The following is a 24350-nucleotide window of genomic DNA, read 5'->3' as shown; positions in this document are numbered from 1 at the left end:
GATCTGATTTGATTTGGTTTTATTTGATTTGTTGATCTGATTTGGTTGGTTTGTTTGGTTTGGTTTCATATGATTTGGTTTTGATTGGTTGTATTTGATATGGTTGAACTGTACTGTTTTCAATTTATTTCTATATTTTGATTTGTTTATTTATAATCTTCAATCATCATCATGCATTGGAGGTGATTTCTTTCTCTATTTTTAATGTAAATGAAAAAAAAGATTGTTAATAAAACATAGGTACTAATATATATAAAGAATTGAGAATGTTCAAATTTGTTATTACCTCTTCCATTGACTTTAAATATTCCGAATGATTTGGACCTTTCTCAACAGTGACAATTAATTCTACACTTGAATTCATACCTGTCTGTATTTCTATAATATTATTATGAATGATTTACAATAGTTAATTAATTATAATTTCGAATAGATATAATATATAATGACTTTTATAAGTTTGGTGTAATATTCATACTTTTTACTGTAATGACATTATTTGATTTTAAATATTCAACTGTTAAACAAACTTTTGAAATTGCTATAATGAATTGAAAATGAATTCAATGTTAGGTTAGTTATATTTTTCTCTTTATTATTATTGATGATTGATTGAATTTGAACTAACTAACCTCTTCCTAAACCAGATATATCTACATAATCTTCTGTCTCTAAAAATCTTGTAGCTAAATCGGAATAATAAAAAGATGATTTCACTTTATCTTTGGATATTTTAATTTTTCTCTTATCATGTCCATTGTTTATGGCCATTGTTGAAGGTGATTCATCTTTTATAAATTAAAATAATAAAAAAATTAGTGATTGAAATTCAATATTTATAAATAAATTCGAATGTTGTTGTTGTTATCGTTGTTGTTGTAGTTGTTTTTGTAAAAGATTTACCTGACATTTCAATGTGGATATCGGTTTCAAAATAATTTAATTGATTGATTGATTGATTGATTGATTGATTGATTGATTGATTGATTAATTGATTTGAGTAAATTAAAAAAAAACAACTACTAAATATAATAAAAAAAGATAAAGCCTTATTTTACCAAGTAACAAAACAAAAATCTGAAAATTATTTAAATTATATTAATTAAATATTATATATTCAAATACTAGTTATTATTATTTTTTCTATTTCTTTTTTTTTTTTTTGTTTTCCTCTCAATCTATGGTATGTGGTATGGTCTATCTACAATATTTTATGTATTATTCTATAATCTTGTTGTTTTTTATGATATATATGTTTGTGTGTGTGTGTGTGTTGTGTGTTTGTTTGTCGTGTGTGGTTTTAGTGTTGATTTTTTGTGTAGTTGTGAAGTTATTCTTTTTTTATTTATTTATTTATTTTAATTAAAAAAAAAGTATAATGATGTATATATTAAGTAAGTGTATAAATAGGTATTTTATATGTATCAAGTTTATGATTTTTGTTATTTTATTTTATTTTGTTGTCTGTTTTCGAATTTAATTATTAATTTGTTTGATGATGTTGATGTTTTTTTTTTTTTTTTTGGGTTTTTGCCATAACTGAATCAATTAATTAATGAATTAAAAAAATAATTAAATTTAATTAAATTCTAAATATATAAAAATTCAATTTGAACAAAATGAATATTTAGTTCTCTTTGTGTTGTTAAAATTAACTTTTACGCTAGAGATTTTTATCAAAAATTGTTTTAGCAGAACAATGTAACCCCCACATATGCTCACAACTATGAAATTGATTGAAAAATTTGATTTTCAAAATCCAAAAACAGTTTGGCCAATGGGCAGGAACATAAAAAAGAACTTCACAGTGCTTCTCATTATATTGTAATTGACCAATCAAAATAATAATTATTCTTAGAAAAAAAAAAAATAGTATGATCTTCATATTCATTCAAAGAATATAATATATTTCTCAAAAGAAAAGTGAATCTTAATTATATATCCGAAATATCCTTTTCATATACATCAGTGATTGTTTTCATAATGTGACTTGATTGTTATTACATCCATTTACAATATTCCAACCTTGCATTCTCAATTGTATATTCAAGTAGTTCATCTTTATTCTTGAACTTTGCAATCCCTAATACACCCACCGTAATCGCAAAATCATTCCAACTTTGAAAAACTCCCACGCATCTCAATATTGAAGAAACACCCAAGTATATCAGACAAAGGCAACAATCTGCAAGTCAAAATATAATATAATTATAATTATTTTCGAATCGTTTATATGTTCACCAATAATGAGTAATTGCAATGACAAAAATAATAAATCAAGTTTTTCTAAATTTTTATTATTTTTTTGAATTTTTTTTTTTTTTTTTTTTTTTTTTTGGTTAAGGAAAATGAAACCTTCAGAGATTTAAAAAAAAATCTTAATATTTAAAATAATAGTTTTTTTAAAAACTTAATGAAATGAGTTCCTAATAGGTAATAATATATATATATTTTTTAAAAAAGAATTCTTTGTCCTTACAAAAAAGGTTCCCAAGGTTATTTTTGCTGAGACTAGTATGAAAAAAAAAAAAAAAAAAAAAATCAAAAAAATAATAAAAATTTATGAGTGATTATTTTTTGCTCATTCATTTTTTGAGTGATTAAAACCATCGACCTTTTTTATTTTTTCAACACAACAATATTTAAAGATATAATAGTAAAATGATTCACGGAAACATTAACGATTGGAGAAACTCACCAATCTTCAAACCAAAGTTCAACAATATCTTACCTGGTTTCAAGCCCGCCGTCGGTTTGTTTGCCGTTTACTGTGTTGCAGAGTTCATTTTCGATTCTGTTAAACCAAAGGAAACTCACTAAAATAGATATAAACAAATAAACAAATAAGCAAATAATAATAATAATAGTAATAGAACAACCCAATCACAATCATTGTAAAATCTTTAGCAATCACAATCAAACAACAATTTAAATCAATCGAATTAAAAATGGTTTATTGTTGAAACAAATATACAACAACAACAACATCATCATCTCAAAGCCTTTTAGCTTTATATACCTTATACCTTTGTAAGTATTGAAAATACGTATAAATACATAATCATTTTACTCATTTATTAACATAATCAATTCAATTGATCATTTAAGTAGATTAAAATACATTAATAAATGTCATATATTTATCAAACATAGATATTAAACAATTACTATCATTATATTTGAATAGCAATACTCTTTATTATTTGTGTTTACTAATGTTTTGAAATTAATAATATTATATTATAATTTCATATAATAATATATTTTTGAAGTGAATGTAGTATTGTATTAAAGTTATTAAGGAAGAAGGAATATTAGTTTACAACAACAGCGTTATAGTATAGGAAATGTAAAAATAAGGATGATGAAGAAGAAGAAAATTATTATATTATTATTATTATTATTATTATATTTATATTATTGGAATAAATCATCGGTAAATAGAAAAGTAGGTTGGATATCTTCGTCAGCAAGGAAATCGAGTGGATGATAAATGAGATTACCTCTGACCTCTGAGAGTAATCGGCAGTCTGCGTTGGATACCGGTTTCTTTAGATTCTGATTGAACTCTTCGATTGTTCTAATGGAGTTCTTTGCGATCGCTGGGAACACTGTGTCGTAGATACGAGTGTTTGACGCTGCAGTAGCAATCCAGACACCTAGGTAGAATGTACTGTCGACAGGGTCGGTAAGATCGATACCGCCAATGATACTCTCCTCTATTCCCTCACTGTGAAGACTGCTAACCGATATTGGTTTCAGTTTCGGTGAATCTATTTCTGAAACAACAAATACTTTACTTGAATCACCGCTGTTTATGTTGTTATTGTTGATAGTTGTTGTAGTTGTTGTAGTAGAAGTAGTGTTGTTACTGGATGTAGATAGTGTACTAGTTGTAGTCGGAGTGTTATTTGTAGTTGTTGTAGTATTATTAGTATTTACAATGTTGTTGTTGTTGTTGTTGTTGTTGTTTGATTTGATGTTTGTTGTTGACATATCGAGTGGAGTGTTGTAATCTTCTATTATGAGATGCTCCGGTGTGAGAATGTTGTTGTTCGATGGTGTTGTGGTTGTGGCTGTTGTCGTGTTGGAAGTTGGTGGTAGGCTGGAGGTTGACACCGAGATATTATCGACGGAAATCGACTTTGTGATAGAGTTTATGTCAACAGTAGTACTGGTTGTAATAGTACTGCTACTGCCACGTGGAGAATCTTGAGGAGAGTCGTTGGGTGTTGTTGGTCCTGAAAGTTTTTGTTGGGCAATCGATGTCGATGAAGTCGACGAGGTCAGTGACGATGCGAATGACTTGGTGCCTTGGTACGAAGATGATCTGTGATGTGATTGCTTCGGTATTCTATATTGTGATGATATAGTGAGTGGTGGTTGTCTATTAATATCATTCATAAAGTTGTTTGTTGAGCTATTGTTGCTGTTGCTAGTATTGTTGTTAGATGTATTATTGCTGTTGTTGTTGCCGCTGTTGATTCCATTTCCAGAGAATGAAAGTGATGCCGATAAACTATTGCTATTCTGTACTAATGGAGGATGGTCAATGTCTGGAAGCAGTCCAATATGTTCTTTCCACAGACGCAAACGAAGATTGTAAGCGAATCGCGATGCCCAATACTCTTTGCCGTTCATTCGCGTCTTGATACGGTCGTTCTCATCGCGCACAATGAATGCAAGCTCAGAGTCACGCTCACCAATGAACGACCGATCGTTGATGTTTGCTGAGCCAACGATTACAACGCGATCGTCGATAATCATCAGCTTGGAGTGCACGTAGATCTGCTCGGAAACGTAGACACCCTCGAGACAGGCGTGTGTTCTCAGCGAGTAGAATCCAATGTACTCTGAGAGATCTTCGTTGGGGAACTCACGCTTCAGTTGTCGTACCATTGAATTCTCTGTGCGATTCAACGTCAGGAATTGCCAGTGCATCAGTCCACGAATGTGTGTTTCCTCTTGGAAGCGACCGTCTTGCTGTGCCGGCAACAGTATGACCACACGGAAAACCTCACGCTTTCGAATGGCACGACGAATTCTCTTGACAATCTCAGCGGAGATCTGGTTCCATACGCCTGGCGCATGAGTCGATACAAAGTTTTGATTCTCAATGTAGATGTAGTGGTCGGCGTCTTCGATCGCCTGGATGTAGGCGGTGTGGATCGACCGCTCGTTTCGTCCACCTCCACTCCACTCGTCCATCGAACGCAACAGTTGGCATTGACTGGTTCCAATCGGTGTCATCGGTGTCGTATTAAAGTAGAGCTGTGGATAGTAGTCGTCTTTATGATGATTCCAACGCAATATGAAATTGAGTGCAACGTCACGCGCTGCCAACCCATTGACACCAATCATGACGTCGTGCCACGGCATTCTTGGAACTTTCTTCCTGTCGATCGAGTCGTCGTGTGGAGACAGAATATCACCCATATCACCAAGCACCGGATTGTAATAATCTTTTCCAGGCCACAGTGTGGCATGAACATCAATCAAATTGTGACTCCAAGTATCGTATCTTCCAAAACAAAAATCTACACCACCTACAAATGCAATTTCCTGATCCACTATTAATGTTTTCTGATGATGTGACCAATAGATTGGCTAATATAACATAATATTATGTTATTAAAAATTGGTTAGTTTCATTAAGATTACATTATGTTTTCGTTTTCGTTTTTGTATTTTTAAAACATACTGTAAATGGTGGATGCTTTATAACTTTGATGTTATGATGTAATTCTTCTAGTTTCTCTTTACATCGCTTGCTACCCTTGAACGTTGCAATCTTTGTTTCATCCCAGAGAATGATGAATATCTTTACACCCTGTTTGGCTTTACGACAGAGCAGGTTGTCCATACGGTATTTGGGATCGAGCGAAGGATAACGAATGAGGAATACCTCTGGCGAAAGGAACCATGCAGTGATAAATACTTCACGTGTTGCATTCTCAATTGCTAGTGCACTCGCTGCAAAGTAATCGTCGCAATCCACGTAGATCTTCACGTTGATATTGTCACGCTGTGGGAATCTTGGTTGATTCGGGTCGGGATTGTCAATGGGTGTTCCGGTGGGAATGATGGAGTTGGGCAATGCGTGATGTGCAACACCCAGTGATGAATCGTGATTCAACTGACTGTATTGATTGTAGCTATAGTTATCGGGTGGACTAAGAGATACCTGTTGTCCATGATGATGATTATGATGATGATGACTGTGATGATGACCACCACCGCCAATGTGATGATGATGATGATGATAGTGATTAGCTTGATTCAATGAGTTTGACGATGTTGGACTGATTAGAGAACCCAAGAAATTGGTTATTCCATCCATGGTGGTCGATGACGACGATGTCGATTCGAGGTCGCTCAGCGACTTGGTCGAGAGAACCTCGTCGAGTGAGCGCAGTTCCTGTTCGAGTGATGTCTTTCGCTTGGTTAGCTCCATGCGAATCTTTATGTAACTGATGGGATCATCTTCGGCTTGTGTGGCCAGGTTGAACCGCACCGACTTGAGATGTTCGATCAGTAGTAGTCGACGCTCATCGAGTTCCTTCAGTGTCTTCTGACTGTGCTGATAGAACGCTGGAAATTGATTCTGACTGCTGGTGGGTGAGATTGATTTCGGTGATTTCGGTGACTTTGAACTGGTGGAACTCGATTCAATCTCACGAGATAACAGTTGTTTTTTCAAGTCACTTGAACTTGTCGATTGATTCGATGGTATATTCTTTATTGAAACTGGTTGTTGTTGTTGATTCTGTTGTTGTTGTTGAGTTGTAGGTTGTTGTTGTTGAGCAGGTTGTGATAAATTTTGAAAAGAAGTCGAAAGAGAATCAAAGAAATTTGTTATTTGTTGAAATATCTCTGGTTGCTGTTGCTGTTGTTGTGGTTGTTGCTGAGATGCATTATTAGATTCAGACATATTTTAAAATAAATATAAAACCAAAACTAATTAATGTATCGATATATAAATATAAATATTAAAAAATAACAAAACTAAAGAACAATAAATATCATAACAATGATAATGATGGTGTCTACAATAATAATAATAATAAATAAAGAGAATATGAATGAATAGTTAGCTATTCAATGACTGTTAGCAATAAACTAATTAAAAAAATATATAAAAATATCCAAAAATTTAAAAAACAAAAAAAACACAAAACAACACTTTTCTTTAATTAACAGTTTTCAAAGTTATAAAAAAAACTAATTTTTATTCAATTTTTTTTAAAAAAATCACTGGTGGTATTGTATTTTCGCCACATTCGGAACAATAAACTTTCAGGTCTGAGAAAAAAAAATAGCAAAAAAAAAAAAAAGATTTAACCAAAAAAAAAAAAAAGTAATCAAGTTGTTTCCCAGGTGTCGATTACTTCATAATTATTTTTATTTTGAACATGTTATCTTTACTAATGTTTTTTTCATAGATAATGAAATAGAGAATTCTAAAAAGAAATAGAAACAAATCAACAAAATAAATAGGATGAAATAACAAACCTAAATCAAACAGAATGATGAATTTTAAAATAAATAAATAAAATAAAATAAAAAATTAATTAAGTAGAACTGTGAAGAAGTAAAAGAAAGGAATGTAGATCTGATGTATTGTATTGGAATAAATGAGACATAAATGACGATCACAATTTAGTTCGTACCTCTTCAATTCAATCTTCATCCAAATCATAAGTCCTCAAATTCTGACCACCAATTTTAAAAAATTTAATCATGCAAAGCAAAAATAAATTCGCAAATGGTGGTGAGCTATAACCTGCTGTTGTTTCGTTTTTTGTTTTCCCAACAATCATTACAAACAACAAGCTTTGTTTATTTATATATATCGAATATATATATATATATTATACAACCAGCTAAACATTACACTACTACTGTTTAATAATTATTATTTTAACTTTTTCTATTTTATTTATTTATTCTGAATGGTACCATTTTATATAAATATATATATCTAGCTAGTTAATATTATTAAATATTTAGGTAAATGAATGAATGAATGAATGAATGATTTTCGAAAATCTTTAAATTTATATTTATACTAATTAGTATTAATGATAATGCTGCAGGTTTTATTTGTTATTGTATCATTATAATTGTTAAACATTCGAATGTTTAACTTTAAAGTTCTCTCTTTTCGAGCTAATATTAGTAGTGAAGAAGTAAAAGTTGAATAGCTGTTTAGACAGACATAGATTGATAATCTATGATGAAAAGAAAAGAAAAGATGAAACTAAAGAATCATTTCGTTGAAAGTTCAAAGAAAAAGTTGTTGGGACTGAAATCAAAGGTGGCCACTAGGGAAGCGGTTGTGGTTACAGCATCGGCTGCATTGATGTTTGCCAATAGTTCGTTGGGATTCGACGCCAATTCACTGTTGCTGATACCGGTGTTCTGTATTATTGTTACCTGTACGATCTCTGTGTGGAACGCCATTCTCAATGGTGCCACTATCATCTATGCAACGCTGATCAGTTCACTCTACAACTACCTGGTGTTTCTTATTGTGCCTGCCGATCACTTTTGGATCAGCTTTATCATATTGTTCTTCCTGACGTTCGTCGTTGCCGCTACGGCGATTGGCCGTCGTTGGTTCAACCAGCTCACCGTCAAGAAGATACTGCTCGACGTCATCGTTCTACTGTATTTCTCACCGCGACCATACAAGAACATGCAGATCTGGCACAACTTGGTCGTGGCGATAATGATCGGTGGCAGTATCGTTGTGGTCGGACTGATTGTTCATCCGTACTTGGCGACAAGGCTATTCTCGAGGAAGATCATCAAGACGCTCAATAGCACGCGTATCTACTTTCGTGGAGTCGGCTACCAGATGGAAGCGAGCGCAATCAGTCACAATGAAACAACGCTTCGCGAGAACAGTTCGTTTTGTTTCCCTATTTTCCCTGAGCAATTCGACAGTGACAACGACAATATTTTAGAACAAGAAATAGAATTAGAATCATCAATGGAGGATGGAGATATTAATTTATCTCCACTACCTAAAAGAGCTAACGATAATAATAATAATCAAAGTGATAGGATAACGATTGATAATGAACATGCGCCATCACCTTTGAATCAAACTATCAACATTATTCCACCACCACCACAAAACATGGTAATTGATATACCTACAACAAACGATATTATAATAGATAAAAATATACAACAATCACCTTTAAATCAAACAAGCAATAATATTCCACCACCTCCAACATCACCACTGTCACCTCCAACAACATTATTAATGGAGACGCCAATAACCATACCAACAAACAACAATGAAAATTCAAATATTGAATTGGATCCAATTGGTGAAATGAAAGCAGTAGAGATTAGTATTGCAGAAGAACAAAGACAATCAATTAGTAAAGATAAGAGAAAGAGTTTCAAACGTATAATGAATGTGTTTGGTTTGGTTTCAAGAGAAAAGTTGGAGACTATGGACGATGGTACTATTCTTAAGAAGAGTTTACCTCTGAGTAGATCCACTGCACTGGAGAAGGACCTGTTCACAAAGAAGATGGGAAAGAAACAGATATTGGCAACTGCTATTCCTTTGCCCAGTGAGAAGGAGATCAAACACTGGGAGAATAAACTGACCGATCAAATCAATCGGTTGACTACTCTGCTTGCAGAGTGTCGACAGGAGCGATGGAATGCTCCACTGATCTCGTCATACGAGAAACTTTTATCGCTCCTTGAGATGAACCAAAAGCAGTTGATCTCCATCAAGTTGTCGGTGAATCACGGATTCAGTGTAATGGCGCGTCAAGAGGTGATCTTTCCGGTGTTGCCATTCTTGGATTCCATTATCGAAGAGGTATTCCTTCAGATTGGTCTTATCATTCATATTCTGGTGCATCGTATCAAGAAGGAGAACAATGCGAATCAGGCCGACCAGCTCTACACAACGATATTGCAGCAGTCATTTGAAGAGACCGAAGCATTGGTCGAAGAATGTCGTAATACCTACAAGAAGATCGTCAAAGAATATCAACGAACCAATCTGCCTGCATTGCGAGCAACCGAGATTACCAAAGTTCACTTTTTCATCTTTGGTATTTCGTTGTTTGCACTGAACCAACGACAGATTGCCGACAACATCTATGACATCAACGCGGAATCACACAACTACCACCCATCACTTGAAATCATTCGTTATGGTTTCCCGATTATCCTGTTGGCGCTGCCCAACTACTGTATAAAGCGAGCAAAGCTATTGGTTTCCAATGTAAAGACATTGCAATCAACTGAACCAAAGCTGCGTGTATCCACTCTGATCTCTTGGATTCTTAACTACTTTTACGGTCTGTGGTTTATCAACAAAAAATGGAAGTTCCCACTGCAGCTAGCGGTTGCTCTCACCTCTGCGGTTGCACCGTTCTACTATTACGAGGGTAGAAGTTATCATGAACTGGTGATACATGGTATTTGGGTGTGTGCCACCGTTATCCTGGTGATGTCTCCGACGCTGGGTGCGACAATCACTCGTGGATTCCATCGTATCGTGGGAACAATTATCGGTGCCATTCTCGGATTCTTTATATCGTGGCTTGTACATGTCGTACCTCAGCCAGCGAAGCAGTTTATTCTCATAATAACAACGTTTGTTTTTGTATTTATCGCATCGTTTGTTCAGCAAGACGTTCGTTTCTCATATGCCGGTGCAGTGGCGGCACTCACTTTTATGATTATTTCATTCGGGAGTTACTTGGCTCCCACTTTTACATACACGATGGCGGTGGAGCGTGCATTCAATATTTCACTTGGTATCGTCTGGGTTTTGATTATCTCAGTGGTACTGTTCCCCTATTTTACATATAAAAACTCGCGTCTCAAGTTCTTCGATGCCACTTCCACGATGGCCAATACGTTCATCAAGATCGTCGAGTTGGGATTACCAACCAATAGCGACCAATTAGCGAATCGTGCGAAAATCAAGGGTGAAATCACCGGTTCTCTCCGTCAGATAAGAGTTATCATGGCAACACAAAAGAGTCTGTTGTTTGACATTCGATCGGAGCTGGCGTTGCAGCCAAAGAAATCGTCTTCACATTACTTCAAGCTGATTGGCGATCTCTCGAAACTCTATACGCGACTGGTTGCCTTTGACAATGCATTCGATTATCAATTCAGCGAGGCGATGGTCGAAGCGATGGCACCGATTCAGCAATCGATACACGATCTAAACGAAACTCTGATTCTCTCGATTGATGATTTGCGTGCTTTGATGCACGACCAAGAGCGCACCCTCGAGCGTGGAACCTCAAGGTCACTGACAGACTGTCTAACGGAACTTGACAATTCTTTCCAGGCAGTCAGACGAGATCTCCTTCAGAAGAAGACTCTTTTTAACTTGCATCCAGAGATGATTCAATTTGGTTCTGGAATGTATTCACTCAGAGATTTCATTAAGCATTTCATTGTTGTACTTAAAGATTTCGAGATGATCAAAAGAGATCAATTCCAACAACAACATGGTAGCATCAAAAAACCATTTATAAATAGACTTTGTGATTGTTAATATATATATAATAAATAAACAATCAATAATATAAAAGAAATCATAGATTTTAAAATACTAGTTTTTTGATATAAATGAATACAAATTTATTATTTTATTTTTTTTTATTTTATAGAACTGTCACACTAAAAATTTTTTAAAGATTATTATTAATATGGATTAATTATTTGTTAGTTTATAAAAATTTTGAAAACTTACTCAAAGTTGCTGCTATCAGTTTTAAAGTTTCTCTGCTTTTTAAGCCAAACTAGATTAAAAAGAGACAAAAAGGATTATATTAACTCTAATACTCTAAAACTAATTTAACACTTATAAATATTAATAAATATTGTTTAATTAATAAAATTAATTTAATTTAATTTATACAAACTTGATTTCAATATATCATAAGCTTTCTCATTGATGTCAATAATTTGTATGTGATTGAGGAGTAAAATTCTTGGTTTTTATTCAATTTTAGAATGACAGTTCTTGCAATTATTTTAGATTATCTTTACTCAAAATCTTGTTATTTATTTAATAAATGTGTTTAATAATAGTTTATAGTAGTGATTTTAATGCTCAACAACACCCAACTCATCATTACAAAGGAATGGGAGGTTGAGAAGAAAAAATTGGTTTAAAATGAAAAAATAAGTTAAAATTCAACAACATAGGTGTTCTAAAATACTTGAATCAATTCTTTATCCAATGAAAAAAAGTAGATATAGTTATTACTTTAAAGATAATAAATAATATAGATTTTAATAATAATGAAAAAATAGAGATCCATCATTCTGAATCTATTGAAGTGGCAGGAAAAGATAGCACTAAACATGCGATTTGATAAAGCTCTGTATATTGTCCATATTTGTAGTTTTGATACCAAAAGTATATGTGATCACACGTGACCGATTTATCTTGTTCCACATTGCATTTGTACAAGGCCTCTACTTGTGAGACGATAGATTTGTGTGGTGAAATGTTGAAATAGCGTTGATAGAGCCTGCTGATGTGTTGAACGAAGAAATCGACACCCAAATAGATGAATATATTGTTGCAGAGTCGTCGGTGGTTTAAATTGAAGAACGATGCCAGCAGTGGGTACGGACTGAATTCTAGTGAATTCTGGTTGAGATACTGGTTGATATAAATACTCTCAATGTCTTCGATGATTTTTGAGATGGTGGAGCTATCAGCACTGGATGGAACTGTCGTTGATTTATGCACTAACAATTGTTTTCTAATGAGGAGATACGACGGCAGGATATCGGAAATATTAGAGTTTGGACTCTGGAGTTTGAGTGTTTCATTTCTGAATGGTTGAAGAATATCTATGATATTTTTGATAGCTTTACTCTCGTCATCGGAAATACTCAGTTCACTCAGATCCAACTCTTGTTGTTCGAAATCGGTGTTTATATACAAGGCAGCCGTGTTGTTGATATCCTCAGAGATCTCTATTGTATTCTCGAGCAACTTTAAAATCGACAACCAACGAGATGCTGATTTTAACCTTGGTTTGTACTCGTTCTTCTCATAGATGGATAGGTAACAGTTTTTGAAGGACTGAATTCTTCTTTGACAACGCTCCACAATCTGCTCGTTGTCTGGCTCCTGCAAGAAGCTCTCTACCACCAACTGGAGTGATTGTACAATACAATCCTGAGAGGATAGCAACCTGTTAAAACCACCTTGTTTCTTCAACAGGTCTAGCTCGGTTGATGAGATGATGTCGGAAACTGTGTAGAACATCTTTTCTTTAAAGCCATAGGCATTCACTTCTTGCACCAAAAAATCGAGTATTTCCTTCGGAGCATTAGGGTTGTTGCTATCGAAAGGAATGCAGGAAAGAGTGAATCGATTAATCTCTGGGGGTCCACTCTCGTTGAAACAAAGAGAGTTACCAGAGATTTCCAGGTAGCTCTCATTTCTTGCATTCGACCAAATGAAACAGCTGGTGGATACGGCATTAGATTTCATCAATCTGTTGCTCAGGATTGGATCACCAAACTCCAGAAAACAATTGTCAATAGTCATGAATGGCTCGGTCTTTTCACGCTTATTTGGAAACTCAAACTCTTCAAAGTCATCGGATTGTTCTTCTATAAAATTTGGTCCAGATTGTTGATCCTCCTCTTTGTCATTATTATTGTTGTTGTTGTTGTTGGTGATTGTTGTTGTTGTTGTTGTTGTTGTGATTGTATTGCCATTGGGCCATACGAGACACCGATATATATGCTTATTTAAATTACTTTTGTTTGACCCATTCAACATGCTTTTGCAGTTTTTACATTGATATTGCTTCTGCTTCTCGTTGTAAATGTCGTAGTGCTGAAGAATAATATCAGTGGTTGGAGCTGGTCTCTTGTTGTTTTTTATTTTCTTTGGTGGTGATAAAGGTGGTGGTGGTGGTGGTGAAGATTGAGTCTCAAAATGATTACTATGATTGTTGTTCTCCAAAGATACAAGACCATCATCATCATTATTATTATTATTATTATTCTTTGGAAATGAATTAACATTGGAATTTACAAATATATATTGTTTTAATTGTTTTATTTTTTCATCTCTACTTTTATGACTATTATAGTAATTACTTTCATTATAATTACTATATTGATATTCTTTAAAATTATTATTATTGTTATTATTATTTACAAAACTATTATTATTATGATTATTGTTATGATTATGATTATTATTGTTGATATTGATTTCTATTTTATTTATATAAGTTGGAGTAGTATCTAGTATTTCATTATTATTATTATTATTGATTTCGTGATTGTTTTGAGATTGTGTAAGATAATCTATTAACTTTTGCTTCAAAGCAGGCTTGGAGAGCCTATCGTCAATACCGCACTGGATCGCATATTTCCTAAGTGCATCTATCTTTAATGATTTGATAAGTGATTCTGTAAGTGGTTCAATTTTAAGATACTAATGCACATACAGATATAAACAATAACTGTATCAGAAGATATAAACATAAATAAAATTAAATGAAAGATGATTTCAACATTCAACCATTGAAAAGGGTGGAGGTTACCTTTTTTAAGAAGATATTTTGATGGTTTGTTTTTTTTTGATTTTTTTTTTTCAAAGCAAAAACTTTGATGGGCAATTCTGATCATTCTAAATTTACCAAAATATTATTAAATTCCCTTTGTTTTTTTTATTTTTTTATTTAATTCAGTTGTTGCTTAAAATAAAAATGGAAATTTTAATTAAATCAATTTTTTGTTTATGACCAAAAAAACCTGAGCTTTGATTTTCACTATTTAAAAAGTTAAAAACTTCCCAAACACCGCCACCCTTTGCATCTTGCTTGGGTGCACAGTAATAGTGGCATTCAGTTTAATGTAGCTTTAAATTGTCTTTCTAATAATCATTTGATATTATTTATCTATTAATTAAAGAGTAAAATAATAATTAAACAAATAATATTATTTATTTTTAGGAATGTTACTTTATTTGGATAATTCAATAGAGCAAAGTAGATAAATGTTTTTTTTGAAGTAATTTAAAAAAAATCAATGTTATTTTTTTTTATTAAATTCCTTTTTTTGTTTAGATTTTCATTGCTTTTACAACATCCCAAACACCACCAACACCGTCACCCTTTGCATCTCCTGGCTTAGTATCCGGTGTGTAAAAATATAGTGGCATTCCGTTCCATGTAGCTTGAAGTTGTCCATCTAATCTAATTTGTGATCCTAAATTACCATTTAATTGTTGGTGATTAACTACAGATGGCATTCCCTATATTTTATTTAGAAAGAAAATTAATTAAAGTGATTGAAAAGTTATGAAAATAAGATAGACTTACAAGGAAGGGTGGCCAAAGTGAGCTACATTGTGGGCTGGTACATGTTGATGCTTGGTTTGGTCTGTCGTTTTTAAAGGTGTAGAGTGTCATTCCTCTGGCATCAACAAGAATGCTGGTTGCTTTTCCTCCACTTACAACGTAGTTCCATGGATGACCGTAACCAGTTAACAACGGTGAGTTTGATCGGTCTGGGTAGAAATCAAAGTGGACACCATCCTTGGTGGCGAGACCGTTGATTGACAATAGATTTTGGAAATTGGCAAGTGTTCCGTTCATATGGTATACAGGAATTGGACCATTGTTAACAATGACACAGTTGTACTTGGTGAGTTGCTTTCCGTTTTGAGTGTAGGAAGTACCGTTGTCACAGGTATTGGATAGACTACATGTTTGGGCACCACCGCATGGCAATAGAGTTACTTGAGTATTACCGGTATTGACCATTCTTGTATCGACTTGGACTTGTTTAAGAGCAAAGAATCCATAGACGTTGTTACCGTTGGTCTGTCCTGGGGCAAGATCTCCTTTGTATCTGTAGAGTGGCCATCCATTGTACATAACTTGCAATTGACCATTATCCATTCTTCTGTAACCCATAGTACCAGGGAGAACAACTCCATTAGCACCTTGTGGAATACCCAAGACTGGTGTGAAAAGATCTGAATTGAAGTTACCTCTTGATCCATAATACAATGTCATACCACTATCATCAACCTATTTATGAATTTAATATAGATTCCATTCAGTTAGTATTTTAATTTAATTTTAATATCATAATTTATACAATACATACCAAGACTATACCGAGGTTGGTACTTCTAAAAGTTAAACCAACTTCATGGAATACATATGATGTGTTTTCAAGACCTTCACCTTTGACCTGTCCTGGAATCTTGTCATCAACAAAGTAATACAATGGATAACCTTCATAAGTGGATTGGATTGTACCATCGTTTCTAATACTGTATCCAAGTGTTCCGGCAAGATCTACTCCTTGTGCGACTTCAGGTACACCATAGACAGGTGGCCAAATCTATAAAATAATTTATTTATTAATAAAACATTTAATTAATTAATTAAAAACAATGTTGTTTTTTTATACATACTTGAGCACAAGTGTCATAACAAATAGATGGTTGGAAAGGCTTCTCTTGGGGGAAGTAGTACACGGTACGACGTGAGATGTCAGTAAGGATCTTTCCTAGTGGGGAGTCAGACTGTGTGAAGATTACTCTTGGTGCAGCATACGATTCAAAAAGTTCACCAGAAGATCCTTGAGCTTCACCAGAAGATCCTTGAGCTTCACCAGTGGTCGTTCCAAGAGGCTCACTAGAGGACTGACCACTGACTAGCAATGAGGTTGATAAAATAAATAAAATTCCAAACAAATATAAATATTTGGAAATAATCATGTTTTGTAATATATTTAATAAATAAATAAATAAATAAATAAATAAGAGTAGATAAGATATTAATTAATATACTATATATTGAAAAGTAAATAAATGATTTATATTTATAGCTTAGATTCATTGATTTTCGTAAAATCTGGAAAGTTAAAAAAATAAAAATAAAACTTTTTATCTAAAAAAGGTAAAAAGTAAATTGAGATTTAAAAATAGTAAAATCTGTTAAAAAAAAGTGTGTTTTTTTGTAGAATCACTTAAAAAAGAAACCTAATAAGGTTCATTACATTGAGCACGAGAATTAAATAAAGAAAACTGTAAATATACTTTTTTTTAATTTGGGATTTGTTTCCCAAGGTTGCTTACCCTATTGTTCTCCTTATTTACATCCTAAAAAAATAAATAAAAAAACAATAATCGGTATTTAATTCTCTTCTCACTCCACCATTCTTTCCTCTTTCAGAATATCCTTTCAACCAAAAACTATTGAAATTAACTTAAAAAGTTAAATTATTAAATGACAATTTTGATAATATGAAAAATATATAAAGAATTCTTTTATTTGATTTTTTTTAATTCTATCTTTGTAATTATCATTTTTAAATAATAATTTATTAATAATAGTTAACTTTTTAATATCTTGAAGTCAAAGATTTCATGAAATCTTTTTAAATTATTTAAAAAATATTTTGGCGGCTTTTTTTTAAAAAAAAAAATTTTTAAATTTGAATTGGATAAAAAATGATATGAACAAAGAATAGACAGACTAGTTATTAGATAATATATTATAGTTTTTGTAATGGACATTCAATTGAAAAAGAATATAACAAAAACATTTCAATTGAATGGTTTGATTTTAAAAAAAGATGCTTTCACATATCTCGCTGACTTGAACGAGTCAAAGGAAGATCTACTCGAGATTGTATCCATCATAACAAAGAATATTGATAAATCAACTTGTTAGTATCTGATATACATATATAAACATTATTACCTTACCTACTATAGTTTACTACAGAAAGAAACAATATTGACATTATATTATTATATATATTTTTGATTTTGAAAAGTGACAGGAAATTATGTAGACAAGTTGGCATTAGAAAAATGTATAAAAGATATTAAATCGCAGAATGATATTACATCGATTGAATCGGATGCGTTAAAGGTTATCGATGCATTCAGTGCACCTTTGTTTTCCTTTGACTTGGCAAAGCGACAGTTTCTAAAAGTTGAACAACCAAATCGTTCGTTGCACGGCGACGCCAAGTCAAAAGCGGATCTCTTCCGACGTCGTTACCTATCGGTTCTACAGCGAGTGGAGCGTCATCAATTCTTTTCGAAACCGGTACTCCCAAACGAACAACAGTCACGTGACTACAACTCGATCACGCCACTCAACTCACTTCTTGGAAATCCTGGCAAAAAGTATGTTCTGGGTACAATCTCTCAGATTGAAGAGGGTAGCTATCACATTGAGGATCTCAACAAGAACGTTCCACTCGATATTGAAAATGCCACCTTTAGCGGACTGGTCACTGAGAACACCATCGTACAGGCATACGGTGAGTTGGTCAATGGTGTTTTCGTTGCCGACGAGATTATGTTGCCAATTGTCGAGGAACGCGAGGAATCATTGCGTCACCTCCAAGGAATTGGCGATATGTTTGGTGCGCGTCCCTCTGACAAGCTGGCGGCGCGACTCTTGGAGTACGAGCGTGATCCAGACACCGAAGATAATGCTCTGGTGTTCCTCTCTGACGTCTGGCTGGATTCGCCAATGGTTATGAACAAACTCAACCTTTTGTTCTATGGACACAAAGAACTTCCACCGTTTGCTTTTATATTTATGGGTAACTTTACAGAGAAACCTCTCATTGCCGGAACACAATATAAACTAAAGACCTATTTCGATCAACTGGCATCACTCATTCAAAAATATCCAACCGTTCAATCAAAGAGTAAATTTATTTTTATACCAGGGTAAGAAATAATATTAGTATCAATATGTTTATCAGTAACCTAACATATATTCATCTATATATATTTAGACCAACAGATCCAACAGGTTCATTATTAAATATACTACCAAAATTCCCAATTCCAGATACATTTGTTAGAAACTTTAAAAATAAGATATCAAACGCCATCTTTACAACCAATCCATGTAGGATTCGTTATTGTTCACAAGAAATTGTAATATTTAGAGATGACATTGTAAATAGAATGCGTAGACATTGCATTAAAGAACCTTCAAATCAATTAGATATAACTCAGCATGTAAGTATAGAAAATTTATATCGTATTATAATTGATTAATTAATCAAACTTTATCGATAATTATTATTATATTAGCTTCTTGAAAATATATGTAGCAATTCACATCTTTGCAATCTACCACTAGAAATTAGACCGATCTATTGGAACTTTGATCATGCACTTTCACTTTATCCGCTTCCCAATGTGCTGGTGCTGAGTGACAAATACAACCAGTATCAACACGACTATCAGAATACCAATTGTTTCAATCCAAGTTCATTTTCAACGGATTTCTCGTTCTCCAACTACTATCCAGCCAAGAAAGAATGTTTGTTTTGTCGTGTACCAGACAACATCGAGGAACTTGAAGTGGAGTCTGAAACTATGGACGACCAGGATGTAGACGAACCACAAGTGGCTGAAGACTATAACAATCCACAGAATACCAGTGATATATCTATGGACTCGCAAATCGATGATGAAAACAATCAGAGTCAAGATCAAGATGAACACAGTAGTGGTGGTGAAGAGTTGGAGTCAGGTGATGACCACAACAACGATGACCAAAGCGATAACAGCAATTACAATAATCACAGTGATGAAGAGTTGGAGGATCTTGATGAACAAGAAGAAGTGGTGGTGGATCACCAACAATCACAAAAAATATATCTAGATTCAGAGGTGTCGAAAGAAGCGGATGCCAACAATGAGCAAGAGGTAGACAATTTCAGTTTCGAATTTGATTAATTTTAAACAGGATCAAAAACTATTTTTTCTAATTTTTATTTGATTATTTTTGTTTTGGTTTAAAATCCAATCGACAAAATATCTTGGTTAGTGTGTGCAATCAAATCGAAAAATAAATATTTATATCAAAAAAAATTGCAAAAAAAAAAACTCAAAATCCCATTTAAAATGAAACCTGTTAAGTGACCTGACCATTTTTTGATACTAAACAATACCACACATCTCAAACACCGCAATCCTCAATTCAGTGCCATGAGTTTTTATTTTTTTTTTCTCGTTCTCTGATAAAATCTCAAAACTTTTGTGTGACGATTTTTATTTTTATATTTTTTCTTGTTTTTTGTAAATTTTTGTAATTTTCTTTTTTTCACTCCAATCAGTCAACTTTGCATGGGCGACCCACTTATTATCTGGGTCGTCAAAGTAGGTGATTGTATTGTATTTTAAATTATTGTTTTATATTTCTCATTTTTTTTTTTTTGCAAAAAGAAAAATAACAATAAATAATAATATAGCAATTATTATAATAAAATATATCCGAATATCTCTATTTTTTAGCTTTTCACATCATCAACTTTCTCTTTAAAGAGTATTCTGCAGAGAATAGTAGTTCAACTAACCCTTCCATTGGATTATAATCAACCATCACCACTGTCTGTCACCTACACTGTTTTTTCATTTCTTTCAATTAAAATTTATTTATCAAATATAAATAAAACAAATTTATTTAATAATTTTATTTTTTACCCAACAATTAAAATATCTATCATTACAATTCAATTAAAATTTTTCAACTAAATAGCAATAACAATAATAATAATATATAGTGATAAAGAAAGAAAAAACAAAAAAACAAATAGTTTATTTATTTATTTATTTATTTAAATTCACCAAAGTCACAATCATTTCACACATTTTCATACCAAGTCCATTACACTAAATATAACATTACATTGGTCACAAAACAACACAAAGGATCTTAAAAAGTAGTTCTAAAATAAAAAAAAAAACAACAAAAAAAAAAAAAAAAGCAAATATAAAAAAATAAAAAACAAGAAGAACAGTCTTTCAAGACTTGAAACTCTGATCAGAGTGCATCCAAATTAATATCTCAATAAAAATAGAGTGAAATAGCAAATATAATAACAGTATAATAACATGTTACAAGTTTCGAGTGAAGAGGATTGGGATCGTTTCTATACTCCAAGTGGTATAGAGGAACAACAGGAAGAAGATGAAGTTCTCTATCAACTATTAAAAAGGTATGCATTTCATTAAAAATATTATTTTTTTCTCAAACATTCATTATCGTCTTACTAAAATATGTTTTTTAAATATTTTTTTTTTTTCAGAGGATGTGTTGGAGAATTAGAAAACAAAGATGATCTTGATCAATTAAAGTCAATGCTATTGGATCAGTCGATTGAAGATAGACATCGCGCACAATATAAAGCAAGACATTCAATATTCCCAATGAGTAAGTCAAGAATTTTTATAAGCGAGTAAATTTGGAAAGAAAAAAAACAAAAATATTGACATAAAAATAATTAAAAATTTTTTTTTTAAGATGAAGACGAAAAAGATAAAGATAAATCAGCAAATTTAGTTCAATTTTCAAAATATCATATCGACTTTGGATTAAAAGAAGGTGAGAAATGCAAAGTTGGTGCAGTATTAAAAGATAAGATTCGTGTCAGTAACAGAGGATCGAGCAAAGTCACATTTAATTTCTTGAATTTGCCAAACAATAGCAATACGATTAGACTTAGTTTCACACCATCGACTGGAACCATCAAGAAGAATTCCGCTGCCGATATCTTTGTTGAGATGACTGTGCTGTGCACCACTAGAGTTCGTGAGCTGATCACAGTGGACACTGGCGCTGCTGGACGACATCTTTTTACAATTAAAATAGATTCTAAAATGTCACAAATTCTCGACTACAAGGAAATCGAAATTGGACCTGTCATTGGTGGTGGTGGATACGGTGCCATCTATAAATCACGTTGGAGAGGTCTAGCTGTTGCCGTCAAGGTTATCTCCGAGATGGGTGATGGTTCAGAGTTTGAAAAAGAATTGGAAATGCACAAAGAATTATTACATCACCCAAATATAGTTCATTTCGTTGGTTGTTGTGCATTTCCAAAGTGTTTGGTTTTGGAAGTAATTATCTATAAAAAAAAAAAAAAAAAAAAAATTTCTCGACGAAATTACAATTTATTAACAATTAATAATAATTAAATTAATTAATTTTAGTATGTAGAAGGTGGTAGTTTAGATAAATATCTTGGTGATCAACATACACAATTTAGTCCGGAATTAAGATTAAAAATGGCATATGACATTGCTAAAGGAATGTGTTTTCTTCACAGAAATGAAATTTTACATTTGGATTTAAAGCCACAAAATTTTTTAGTAAGTTGACAAAAAAGATACAACCACATTATTAAACATAAAAGATTTATTAACTTTTTACTCTTTGTTTTTATTTATTCAGGTTGTTTCACTTTCTTTACAGGCACCGGTTTCTATTAAATTGGCAGATTTTGGATTGGCTACATCTTCGACAAGATCGTTCTACGGTGCAACTGTGGAAGGATCGTTCCTCTATATGTCACCAGAGGTATTCACTCAAAAGAAGTTCTCAAGAGCAGCCGATGTCTGGAGTTATGGTGCTTGTCTGATTGAAATTCTGACTGGTAAGCGTCCATACCAAGAGTTTGACCAGCTTGGATATCTAGAATTGGCAAGAGTCCGTGAGGAAGGTCAGTCACCAACCATACCCTCAGAGATTGACCCCGATATGCGAAAGCTGATCGAAGCCTGTTTCCATCGTGATCACACCAAGCGACCATCATTTGAAAATATAGAATCATTTTTAGAACACAAATGCGAAGAAATCATCAAACTGTCACAATCGTCCGAGCCAGTTCATTCCGGATCCGGATTCTTTGGAAGTGGTGCTGGTAGTATGTTTTTCAATCAACTTTCTTCATCACCATCACCCTCATCTGTACAACATCAACCACAACAACCATCTTCATCATCACCACACCAATTTGGATTCACAGCACCACCTTCTGCCACTGGCAGAAAATTACCACCCACTCCCAACAAACCAATTATCCCACCAAGAAATCAAATCAATAAATCAAACGATATGTCAAGCTCGCCAGCCTCACCAGATACCACCGTCATCAACAAGGCTACTCGCGCCATGACCGACGTTGGTATCGAGCAACCACAACGCTCTGAACTGCCACTACAAAGATCAGTCACCATTTCAACTCCGTCATCCTCTAGTTTCATTGTGCATCATCAACAGCTGAAAAATGCAGCCGCCGCCGCAGCAGCCGCAGCAGCAGCATCATCAAACTCTACACCCAATAATTCAACACCAACTACAAATCCAGCATTTATCACAAGACCTTCTACACCAACACCACCTCCAAGACCACGTCCACAAACACCGATTAATAACAAGAGTGCAAACAGCAGCAACATCGAACATCCAACACCCACAACACCAATCACCACCACCACCACAAAATCAGCACCGACTTCACCGACTCAACCGATTCAAATTAATACACCAAGTCACATTGTTCAAAACAATGGTTTTCTCAACAAGCAATCCTCTACTTCACATCTACCAAGTCAATTCACACCAATTCACAAACCGCCAGTTCGTTCTACTTCTGCGATAGATATCAAGCAATCGACAACAACACCAACATCAACACATACACCAGAAATTCAAAGTAATTTCAACAACTTAAACATTAGATCGCAATCACCGATTATTAGCGAGCACGACAGTAACCTCAAGATCTCAGAGCTACGATCACGTTCGCTCAAAGTACTTCGCGATCTCTACATCTCTTTCACCGAAACCATCAAGCAGTTCTCTCAAGTCAAGTCGCTGAAGGAGTGCATTGAACTTGGTCAGCGTGTACGTGACTTTAAGAAGGACATTGAGCAGCTCTGCCAAGAACATCTCAGTCAGAACTGGGATTCCATTCAAGAGAGTGTCAAAGCGACCAATAAACGATCGCAACTAGGTAACCAGGTAGGATCGCCACATCCCTCCCACTTTGACGGTGATACCTATAATAAGGTAATCATCTTCCGTGATGCCGCCATCACCGTTGGTGAGTCAGCACTCGATTCCATCTACTACCTCATGACGCTGCTCTCACCAAACAGCAATCCCACCACTACCGCTTCTTCGTCGACGTCATCCTCTTCAATGTCATTCGTCAGTGGCAGTCCATCGACCTCCGAACTCTCTGGAGCGAGCAACACCAAAGTATTTTCACAGAGTGACAAAGAAATAATTCTTAAAATAGCTAAAATCACAAGAGCTGTAAAAGCAAGATAAAATGACAATAACAACAATTATAGTAATAATAATAATAATATTCTTCTTTTGTCAACAACCTCACTTTTTTTTTCATTAACTAACTAAACAACAACAATAATAACAATTTGTACAAATAGCAAAGGTATACTTAATAAATGAAATGTTGCCATATAGCTATAGGCTAACAATGGTCATAATGCATGCAAA

The 24350-nt window shown here is 33.5% G+C and overlaps 8 protein-coding genes across 8 annotated transcripts; 4 read left to right on the top strand and 4 right to left on the bottom strand.

The window, feature by feature from the left end:
* Positions 1-159: 159 nt before the first annotated feature.
* On the bottom strand, positions 160-910 carry PPL_10125 (uncharacterized protein; the record flags this gene model as incomplete). The annotated part of the gene is made up of 5 exons (XM_020580907.1): positions 160-195; positions 287-378; positions 479-541; positions 633-788; positions 904-910. The coding sequence occupies 5 exons, from the start codon at positions 908-910 to the stop codon at positions 160-162; spliced, it is 354 nt and encodes a 117-aa protein (XP_020428492.1).
* A 2507-nt stretch (positions 911-3417) lies between these two features.
* On the bottom strand, positions 3418-6931 carry pldA (phospholipase D1; the record flags this gene model as incomplete). Its single annotated transcript, XM_020580906.1, has 2 exons — positions 3418-5607; positions 5702-6931. 2 exons carry the CDS (start codon positions 6929-6931, stop codon positions 3418-3420), a joined length of 3420 nt encoding a protein of 1139 aa, XP_020428491.1.
* Positions 6932-8138: 1207 nt separating this feature from the next.
* PPL_10123 (uncharacterized protein) lies at positions 8139-8826 on the top strand (the record flags this gene model as incomplete). Its single annotated transcript, XM_020580905.1, has 2 exons — positions 8139-8189; positions 8560-8826. The coding sequence occupies 2 exons, from the start codon at positions 8139-8141 to the stop codon at positions 8824-8826; spliced, it is 318 nt and encodes a 105-aa protein (XP_020428490.1).
* Positions 8827-8995: 169 nt separating this feature from the next.
* On the top strand, positions 8996-11557 carry PPL_10122 (uncharacterized protein; the record flags this gene model as incomplete). The annotated part of the gene is made up of 2 exons (XM_020580904.1): positions 8996-10091; positions 10386-11557. The coding sequence occupies 2 exons, from the start codon at positions 8996-8998 to the stop codon at positions 11555-11557; spliced, it is 2268 nt and encodes a 755-aa protein (XP_020428489.1).
* A 175-nt stretch (positions 11558-11732) lies between these two features.
* Positions 11733-14529, bottom strand: PPL_10121 (uncharacterized protein; the record flags this gene model as incomplete). Its single annotated transcript, XM_020580903.1, has 5 exons — positions 11733-11804; positions 12228-12273; positions 12678-14041; positions 14072-14427; positions 14493-14529. The coding sequence occupies 5 exons, from the start codon at positions 14527-14529 to the stop codon at positions 11733-11735; spliced, it is 1875 nt and encodes a 624-aa protein (XP_020428488.1).
* Positions 14530-15109: 580 nt separating this feature from the next.
* On the bottom strand, positions 15110-16780 carry PPL_10120 (uncharacterized protein; the record flags this gene model as incomplete). The annotated part of the gene is made up of 4 exons (XM_020580902.1): positions 15110-15301; positions 15369-16082; positions 16162-16401; positions 16475-16780. 4 exons carry the CDS (start codon positions 16778-16780, stop codon positions 15110-15112), a joined length of 1452 nt encoding a protein of 483 aa, XP_020428487.1.
* A 793-nt stretch (positions 16781-17573) lies between these two features.
* Positions 17574-19780, top strand: PPL_10119 (putative DNA polymerase epsilon subunit B; the record flags this gene model as incomplete). Its single annotated transcript, XM_020580901.1, has 4 exons — positions 17574-17733; positions 17845-18757; positions 18826-19054; positions 19130-19780. The coding sequence occupies 4 exons, from the start codon at positions 17574-17576 to the stop codon at positions 19778-19780; spliced, it is 1953 nt and encodes a 650-aa protein (XP_020428486.1).
* Positions 19781-20938: 1158 nt separating this feature from the next.
* PPL_10118 (serine/threonine kinase) lies at positions 20939-24161 on the top strand (the record flags this gene model as incomplete). The annotated part of the gene is made up of 5 exons (XM_020580900.1): positions 20939-21042; positions 21133-21257; positions 21348-21943; positions 22037-22195; positions 22278-24161. 5 exons carry the CDS (start codon positions 20939-20941, stop codon positions 24159-24161), a joined length of 2868 nt encoding a protein of 955 aa, XP_020428485.1.
* Between the last annotated feature and the right edge of the window lie 189 nt (positions 24162-24350).

This window comes from Heterostelium album, assembly GCF_000004825.1.
Source record: "Heterostelium album PN500 unplaced genomic scaffold PPL_scaffold12, whole genome shotgun sequence".
Taxonomy (NCBI): domain Eukaryota; phylum Evosea; class Eumycetozoa; order Acytosteliales; family Acytosteliaceae; genus Heterostelium; species Heterostelium album.
The sequence above is the reverse complement of the archived record's forward strand: the minus strand, read 5'-3'. Positions and strand labels throughout refer to the sequence as shown.